Source organism: Eulemur rufifrons, chromosome 15 (assembly GCF_041146395.1).
Source record: "Eulemur rufifrons isolate Redbay chromosome 15, OSU_ERuf_1, whole genome shotgun sequence".
In the NCBI taxonomy this organism is placed as follows: Eukaryota; Metazoa; Chordata; class Mammalia; order Primates; family Lemuridae; genus Eulemur; species Eulemur rufifrons.
The window spans coordinates 68,406,721-68,416,891 of NC_090997.1; the positions used below are offsets into that span (position 1 = coordinate 68,406,721).

General features: G+C 36.0%; 1 protein-coding gene across 1 annotated transcript in view; it reads right to left on the bottom strand.

The window, feature by feature from the left end:
- Positions 1 to 10,171, bottom strand: part of TRAPPC3L (trafficking protein particle complex subunit 3L) — a 35,528-nt gene extending 25,357 nt beyond the window's left edge. The window contains exons 1-3 of the mRNA XM_069488712.1: positions 10,130 to 10,171; positions 6,921 to 7,018; positions 4,742 to 4,841 (exon numbers count right to left, since the gene is read on the bottom strand). Of these exons, the coding sequence (XP_069344813.1) occupies positions 4,742 to 4,841; positions 6,921 to 7,018; positions 10,130 to 10,171 (240 nt within the window). The remainder of the gene's footprint in view (positions 1 to 4,741; positions 4,842 to 6,920; positions 7,019 to 10,129) is intronic.

Consider the following 10,171-nt stretch of genomic DNA (forward strand, 5'->3'; position numbering starts at 1 on the left):
AATCTTCAAAGGTATATTTTAAAGAAACAATTTATGGAAAAAGCACTAGAATAAGGTCAGAAGAATTAAATTCTAAGCTGGCTTTTCTTACTATATGTCTATGGTGATGTCATATAAGACTCAATCATACCATCAGTAAAAATGGGGCTAATGATTGATGTATTTTTTACTTCACAAGGTTCTTATAAGGGAAACACAGATAATAGGAGGGAATTACTTTGAACTTTTATGAAGAAAATCTCTGTACTACTAAAGTTTTTCAATGTCATGATATAATACTTCTCTTTATAATTTTTTGTTATCAATTAGTATGTCTTATTTAATATTTGTAGTTTTACTTTGAGGCAACCACCACAAAAGTTAACTTGTATGTGGTAAAATCACATTTTAAAAACAGATACATTTTAAGGTTGTAGGAAGTTGACTTTAGAATTAGCATGTCATCTCTTTCTTATATAAAAGGAAAGGCAGACTGAAGATCTTTTGATCAATGATTCAGCCTGTCTCATGGAATTTGTTCAGTTTGAAGTCTACTACCTGTTAAATGAATTTGTCAGAGGCCTAGTGACAGAATGACCTTCCCTTTGGAAAAGACCAAGTGAGGAAAACGAGAGCGGGGGGAATGTTCTTAATATCTGCAGTCACACAGTCCCTCTCTCCCCAAGGCAGAGGTGAGCAGAGGGGAGTGTAAGTTCAGGAGACCTGTTCCTACGTGCAGTCTTGTTACTAACTCAGAGGAATCAGTGCACCTGTCTGGCGTAGGTTTCTTCATCTGATCCATTCTCTTCAAATGCATTCTCTTTCTCTCTTTCCTTCTCTGGAGCCAGGACAGAGACGCTGAGTTCTGTGGGTGCCATGGTATATAGGTGCTCAGTACTGAAAAGGATGATGATAGTGTTGTGTAGAAATGAGTGGTTTGGGAGGGCAACTAAACACAATCCACAGCCATTAGGTTCTGTTCCTGACTCTGCTATGCTCTGGGGGCAGCCTGTGACTACAGTAAACTTCCTCTGACCTTGACGTAGTTCTCTATAAAACTGACTCTGTAACATTTGACATCTGCCTCCTCTGAGGAGAGTTGACAAGGATCAATGAGATCATGCTGCCAAAGGCCAGACCATTTAATAAAAGCTGCTAATTATAGGCAAAGCGTCAGTGGGTGAGTCTATAACTAAAGTCTGATCCTTCATCTGTGTCAAATGCTCCCGACATGGGTGACATCCTTGGCACGTGTAAAAGAACGTTTTTCTGGAGAAGTGGAAATGATTAAGAGGGAGGAAATTAGGCCTTTGAAGAAAGCCGCAAAGACAATAAGACAACCAACTGCTCTGCATGGAAGAAGGGGGAAGATGATGTAACGTTTTCCTCATTGACAAGAAAGAACCTTGCATAGAAGTGGAAGTGAGTATACGTGCAGTTCATTGAGGACAGAAGATGCAGATAAGAATTCATCAGAATGGTCGACAAGACATGAGAATGAGAAGTTTAGAGAAGGGATATTTGGAAAACAGATATTGTACATGTTGTTAATAGTTTTATATCAAACAGACTTGTTTCTAACTTGGGGAAAATTGTGCAGTTAGGAGGGTCTAGTGTCTTTAGAAGCTGCTTTAACTCTTTTAAAGGTAAAATATGCTTTCTGAAATGGAGGACATTCTGAGGGGATTTTTTTGGGGGGTCTCTTTCTGCTGAGATATGAATCTCATTTTCTTTCTTTTTTACACACTCCATATAACATTTCTCACTAGGTTCCTCTTCAGCCTTTTTAAAAAAATCTGGTTCACAGAAAGAACTCTTGTTCTATTTCCACGGATCGAAGACTTCATTGTCAGGTAAAATGCGTAGCTCCTCACTGAAGGGACTCTAGGAGCCCTTCATTGTGTTGGGCAGTATAAGCAACATTCCCAGGCCACCTCTGGCTGAAGAGAAGCTCTCTTCCCAAGGGGCCTGAAAAAGATTGCTTTCATTCCTTCTTCCTCCTTCTTGTCCTCTTTCCCTTCCTCTTTGTTTTCTTTCGACTAATTTTTATTGAGTATCTATCAAATAATAAGTCCAATGTTAGCACCCACATAAACATGAACTTCATGTTGGCATATAGAATTAGGCTTTCAGCTTTGTATTTTTCCTGTGATTAATAGGGACTGGGGATATCCTGGTTAAGGGCCACAAGTAATAAAGTTTTATGTGAGACTTCCAATCGTTTTGGCCACCTCTGCGAAGGATTTTTATGTAATATTTGTTAGCAGCTATTTTGAGGTTAATGATACCGGTAAAAAAAAAAAAAAAAGTTCTTGCTTTTATTTTCTACCAGAGAGAAGCCTTATTCCCTTATGTCTCTCTGATTAAAATAAATAGGTGAAATTATGTCTTTCGACTCCCTTCTGAAGCTGTTCAGTGACTTAGACTCTGCCCTCAGAGCCAAGAACGGACAGTCAGAAAGAACTGGAGAATTCTTCCGTGTCACTGCACCGCTCAAACTGAAGCTCAGTTAGACAAACAGCCAGTATTCTCCAGGCCAAGGGCATTTAAAGTATTGAGCACATTTCAGATGAGCTCTGATCTTCCAAAGAGTGACTGAAAATGATTCCAGGTTTTCAGCAATGAGGTTGGACCTGCCTCCACTTCCAGTTGGTTACTGACCTTTTTATAACAGATTTTCCTTTTGGTTCAGTTAATCATAGCTTTTAAACATTTGTGAATACATTATTCAATGAAAACAATGTGTGTGCCATACATATATAAACATATCTGGGGAATAAATTGAAACTTCCAATGATTGTGCTAATATATCTTTAGAATGGAGTCTCCGATCAGCCCTTGAAATTATTTCTGCTTCAGATGTCCAAAGACTAACAAGCAACATTAAGTGTACGAGTCGGGTTTTATTTTCCACATTATATAAGTTTTCAAATTATCAGTCAATGTTTCTACTGCCTTGAGAACTTGCAAGCTGAGCTTTCCCTAGACATATTTTATATTTCATATTATATACCCATACTAAGACAATTGGATGGATTTGGGCAAAGATTAAGGGGGAGTCATTATCAAACCAGTCTCACCATCCTCTTACAGGGAAACTGTGCTTTATTAATCAGAAGGCCTTGGAAGGCTACCAACTAGAAATGTAACAAAACACAACCACCTAAATTTTCATAACTCAATATTTACTTTCCATTAAAACAGCTAGTATTCTTGTAGTATTGCCCATCGAATGGTCTAGGAAAAAGTATTTTATTTTTCAACTAACTGTTTCAGAATCTTACCTATATGCTACCAATATGGAAAGGGAATTTTTTAAAAAAATCTGTTTGGTGGTATGGTAAACTCACTGTGCTAAGGTGGGAAGACACTTGGATAACAATTTCAACCACAGGATTCACCAGCCAGAAAATAATAAAAGTAATAATATCAATAAGTGGAAAAATCTTTCATTTCGATTGTGTTTTTTTAATGTAGAATTTTTTTCACATACACTATTATTTAATTTCCATCATATTCTTTCTGAGATTCAGTTTTTTTTTTTTTTTTTTTTTTTTTGAGACAGAGTCTCACTCTGTTGCCCAGGCTAGAGCGAGTGCCGTGGCGTCAGCCTAGCTCACAGCAACCTCAAACTCCTGAGCTCAAGGGATCCTCCTGTCTCAGCCTCCCGAGCAGCTGGGACTACAGGCATGCACCACCATGCCCGGCTAATTTTTTCTATATATATTTTTAGCTGTCCATATAATTTCTTTCTATTTTTAGTAGAGATGGGGTCTCGCTCTTGCTCAGGCTGGTCTCGAACTCCTGAGCTCAAACGATCCGCCCACCTCGGCCTCCCAGAGTGCTAGGATTACAGGCGTGAGCCACCGCGCCCGGCCGAGATTCAGTTTTTTTAATCTGGAGAACAGGGATAGTAACTCCTACTGTGCCTACTTCAGAGGGTTACTGTGAGGATGAAAGACAAAAAGTATGCAAAACTGAATTTAGAATCAGAAAGCACCGTGTAGTAGTATTATATACATTCATGTGAAGAGTCAGTTGGCCATGCATTAACAATGTTAAGGATCAGGAGAGAGAAGAATGAGACTGGCTTAATTTGTCAGCTGTGTGAACCTGGAGGCAGCATACCGGGATGATCCATGCATACTTTCTGAGTCTCCCACAAATTACCAACACTAAATTCATAACTATAGGCCTGCCAATTAAAGGACTGCTGGCTAAAGATGCATCTCCCAATCTTATATCCAATAAATGTGAGTTAGTTCTGGATGATTCCAAGTTGTCTCCTGTACATCAGGGCTGGGAAAGTTCTTAGAACACATACATTTACAGGAAGCTCTATTTTTTCTTTTGGGAAAACATTGCTCTGGAAATGACTACAAAAATGTTCTCAGATACTGCCAAAGATACTCTCCTTCCATGTGCTGGAAACCATTACATAAACTGGTGTGGGGCATGAATGTTACAAGGTTGTCCTGTGACATTCCCCTTCTGGTTACCTTCCCAATGCGCTTTTCTCAGTGTGAGATATACACTCCACATACTCCTGTAGTCAGGAAAATCTATGGATGCTTAAATTCCCGGAAGCATTTTTCTTTCAGTTCACAATAGCTTTATCTCTGTGCTGAAATAAAATGCTTTTCAATCAGAATCCCCTAACAACGAATACAGATGGAATCTGTCCAATCAGAGCAGAAAACTACCACGCTCAGAAAGCACCAGAAATTTTTAAAACGCATTGACAGAGCTAAAATTCATTTACCTGGGCAATTATGTCTGTAATTTCTGAATAACTATGGCATCTTCCCACGCAGGACCGAGCCAAAAAGTCTTCCACGAGCCGCGTTCCAATGCCATAACCCCTGTGGATAAAGGAAAGGGAGTGGCCTGAAAATAATATATCTAAGGAATCAGCGAAGTCTATCGGAGTTTAAGAATGGATTCACACGTTTAGCACTTGCGCAAATGAACAACAAACTAAACCAAACGTGACCAGTCAAATGGCTTTGGCAGTGGGCTTCTTATTCGTCCCATAGACCACAGAAGCAGAGCGCAACACACCCAAGAAATATTAACGGGTCTTCTGCAAGCAGGGGCATCTGACCAGAATCAAGACTCGCCAAAGCTTGACAGTGTACATTAAAATTTAAAAAGGTTGGTATCTGTAGCCTGATGCTTCTCATTGGCGACTAACTTTATCATCATTAGCTATTGACAGAAACAGATTTGAGAGTCTATTAACAGCTAACTTGTTTGCTGTAGGTGTGATACCTGGATGCTCTCTATTCTTTTAGCACAGTTACCACGGTAGAAAGGGAGGCATTTCCAGGATGGGCTCTGGAAGGAGGGGAAAAAAGGAACAGAAAAATAAAGTTTTTGTTGCCAATGAAGGTTTCAAAGAAAAAAGCTAAGTTCAGAAAATTTATTTTTCATTCCAGGGTAACAAATTGTGGACCTTAGGGGAAGGTATTGGTATTATTTGTTAACTCCACCCCAAGCAAATAGCTCCAGTAGTTCCTGAAGTACGATTCCCAAAGCCTTTTACAGGCCGTGATACTACCACTGAGTGTGGGGCTAAGAAGGCTGAGCACATGCCTTCAACAAGAGAGATGAGAAATTACACAATTTCCAAGAGAGATACAAAGAAATGCCAGTCTCTGTCTCATGAAAACGTTCAGTCTAGTTGGAGAAATATGACCTTGCTGGTGGAAATAAAAAGGAGTATTGTTTTTGTCAAACCTCTGACACAAAATTGGTCTTTTAATTTCACAGCCACATGTACAGAGACAAGTGAAACAATTTCCGATGGAGCCAAAAAAGGCCCAGCAAGATAAGACACCACAGTTTTTAGAGGCAATAATGGCTCCAGAGGATCTAAAAAAAGTGAGATTTGTGGTGACTGGGGGAGATGGCTTTGATGTCAGAGTGCTTATTAATTCACTAAATCTTGTGGGATATTCTGTTTGTATTTAAAAAGAAAAATAATAACCATATAGAAAGAGAAGAAAACAAGGGTTAAAAAAAAGATCTTTCAAGCTTTCCTTTATATTGTCTTTTTTCTGTATTTCAACTGAAAATACAATGAACGCTTTTAAAAAGCTCTAAGATGCTAGGCCAAATTTCCCCTTCAACCTGCCTAAATAAATCTTTTAACCAACACACATTTTCCAGTCAGTGCTCTGTTTGGGTCCTTTTTAGCATCCATAATTAAGAGGTTAAAAATGTTTCATTTTGTTTAATTTTATTGTTTAGCAATAATCCGATGATCAGATAATTATTTTGAGAAGATTAAAAGGTAGAATTTGTGCAGGAAAAATCTCCTCATAAAAACAAGGAGAATGGGCTTTATTTAAAAATGAAAGAGTGGGTCTTTCTATTTAATATGTTTTTAAGTAAAGTATTGTAATGGTAAAACATTCAAACAATAAAAACACTATATAGGAAAAAGAAAATCTCCCTCCCACCCACCATCCCCAGCCTCTCAGTCTTCCTCTTGGGCAACTACTATTAGTAGATTTTTGCATATTGTTCCATAGATGGTCTATACTTATGTAGGCATATATTTATATTGGAATGAGTTATGATAGAACAAAAGACTTCTGAAAAAAATAAAATTTGATGTCTATCATATTGTTAAGAGAACAATTTCAGTTTTGTCACATCCTTCGCTTGTAAGTGACTAGCAAAGAAATGATTGCCAACTAAAAAGAAACATTCCACACTTGATATTTATGGGGGAAAAAATGTTGCCTTCTATTACTTTATGCTGTGAACTCAAATGGCAGTTGGGAGAAATTATGTTTGGCTTTCAGATGTGATTCATTGAGATAAAAGAAAAACTGGTAAAATGGAGCAAGAGAAGTCATCAGAGGTAGAAAAAAAAATGCAGGCAATGAAAAGAAATAACAAATATTTCACAAGAATAAAAGACTTCTGCTTACATTTTATCTAAATATTTGTTCACATCTTCATCTTTTTCATAATCCTTACACAGTTGGGCAACCAGAGCTCCATAGGTGAGGACGAAGAGATCTTTGTTCTGGATAAAAAGGGATGATTTTTGTTATAGTAAAATTTACAATAACATATGTCTGTACTTCTTTTTGTTTTTGTTTTTTTAACAAAATCTGCTCATTGGAAGCAGCTTTAGAGATCATCTGTTCGTTTTTTATACGCTTCTATTAATATTATTGCAACAATTTACACTTTTGAGAACATATTATACTCACATTTGGATATATTGTGTGTGTCTGGGGGAGAGCTATGAAATAAAATAAATTTCTTAACATGAGAACATCTTCCTATGCAGTTGCTTACATTATATAACTTGCAATGTATTTTTATGGAGGAAGATTTTTTAAAAATACTAATTTCTAAAATAAATTTCTATTTTTCTATAATAGCCTTTGACGTCTGCCTTCTGTGTTTTCGGGTTTTGGAAGAAAGAACTGGGTAAGACTTCTCATGAGACTGCACAATCCCTAATGGGTCCCAGATCTGCCAAGAAGACTTTTAGGATGAACCCAACTGTAGCAACAAATTTGTGAGTGTTTTTTCTTTTTGCTTAGAGAAAAAGGGGGAATGTGAGTTTTCCTTCTAGATCACCAAAATATGCCTCATTTTTAAAGTGAATTATAAATGAAAACTAAAACTAAGGACAAATTAGGTTTGGTTTAGCATAGGTATGTTGAATATACCAGAAACAAAACAAAAAACTCAATCCATTTTGAAAAGTCTCTCAGTTTTGCTTCTTCTATTGAATACTATCTAAAAAAGGCCAGGGGATCTTAGAGATAATTTATTCCAGTGCTTTCATTCCTACAGAGGAGAGAATGAGGCCTCGGAGGGACTGAATGTCTTGCCCAACTAGCCAGCAGTTCAGAATGGCATCCCAGACTCCAGGCCTCCACGCTGATACGGCATTTATCTCTAAGGTGTGCAAAGGAAGGCACTCACCATTTGGAGTAAAGGTGGATAGGAGAGGAAAGTAGGAAGGAGGACCACTATTGAATATAATCTTATTTTGTGTATAATCCTGTATTTTCATGAAAGGTCAAATGTGGATTCCAGGTAGAAGAGGTATCCTTATCTTTTGGCCCCGGTATTTTGAATAGCCTAATATGTAGGGGAAGATAAGGCCTGATAATATATATTCTTTGTTTGAAGCATGGGCAGAAATGGCTCCAAAACTCAATCAAAATGGTATATTTAACAAAGTAGCTTCTATAAAATATTATATAATTTTGATTCAAATACTTACAAAGTTGTCCTAACATCACCAGTGTCCCCTCCTTTATTTATGGGTTTATATCATGACAAATATGTTTCCTCAGTAAGGTAAAATATTTATTATCACAAAATAAATTTTAAATGGATAGAGTCTAAATATTATATGCTACATATGAACATAATTCATGTGGAAAATATAAATCCAAGTGTCTTCAATGTATGTAGAATATATATCATATATGTTAATTAACATTATGTTAAGGACACTAATATATACAATTTAGGTATATGATCATTAGGAAAATAATGAGTACTTTAATATTTTTGCTAGGAAACAAGGGTTATAAGGTAAGTGATATAAGCAATAATGTTGTTAAAACACTAAAGGGCCACTATGTATTCAATTTTAATTCCATTCTTCTTATTTATATCTACTAAGAACTTAATCATAAATCACAAGAAATGCCTGTAAATTATAAATGAAATATCTGCCTAACATATAAGAAGCCACAGCAGAAGACAAAGTACTGCTATTACCAATGCTACAGCATAAAAATAAGTAAGGGAGAAAGAGACAGAGAATGATAATGTTTTTGTTGCTACTAGCAGTAAAACAAAAGAATTTTAAAAAGACAAAAGGAGAAAAGGAGAAAAAATTATACCCTACCTATATGCCAGAGCCTCAGCATTGTGCTCATTTATAATTAAGGCCAGATTGAATAATGGCATTTTCTTCTCTCTCTCTATTTCTGTCTCTGTTTTTCTCTCTCTCTTTGAGGGGTGGGGGGTACTGTTATATTTTGAAACATATTTTACTTCCAGCTGAGTTTCAAGTTCAATAGCCATAAAGGCTCATTTTCTCCATTCTGCTTCATGCCAAGGGTTATACCTTGAACTACATGTCCAGTGGGTCTCAAATCCATACCATGGATCCCAGGAAAGAGCAACATAAATTTATCTTGATGGTTTTTAAAACAATAAAGAAGATCATTTTATATGAGAAAAATAGAACACTATATTTCAGAAGGTTTTAGACGTATCAGGATAAAAATATGTTTTAACTGCTAGATAAATCAAGTAATTTGGGTACAATATGAATATGAACTCTGTACAATAATTGTTAGCATTTGAGAGCCTCATGGGAAAATAAATCAAATTTCCAGAATGCCAGACAGGGCATTTGCAGGCATTTCAAACTGGGGGGTGCCAGTTAGTCACTAGAATTCTAAGTACCCTAGGGCTGAAATTACTTAATTATATCAAATGCCCATCAGTCTCCTGAAATAATTAACACAGCTTTAAATTTAATGATGAGTTTTTCACATGTGTAATCTCTGAATGACGAAAACTACAAGAGAGAACTAAAGAAAAATATTTATCCAAATCTAATCTGCAAAAAATTAAGTTTTAAAAATAACTCTGAACTTGGAATATATAGGATGGATAATATCACATACCAAATTACAATAATAAATACTTATATTTAATACTAGGGAATATGTTTTGAAGGCAACCTTTTAATATCTAGTTTTTAGAGGATCTATTCCTATTTAATTTTACATATAATCAGCTATTTTACATTTCATACATTTCATTTCCTATTTCATGAAGTATAAAATACAAAGAATTGCTTAATTTTTTCATATTTTCTGTCAGAGGCAAAATAAAAATTTGACACTTGCATGGATATAATTAGTCATATAAGAAGACCCTGAAATCTGTATAAAGAATCGATTATTCTGTTACAGTATATAAGAGATAATTGTAACAATACTTAGAGGTGTCATTTATGATTCATTCCACAAAACACTCTCTTTGCTCTAGTGAAAAATTCTTATAACATCACCTTTCAAAATAAATCAGAAATAACTCAAGAAAACATTTTTAATGTAGAAAAGGTCTCTTTATAAAAAGATCTTACTATTTTATGGTATTCTGGTCTTCTGTGTGCAGGGCGAGACAT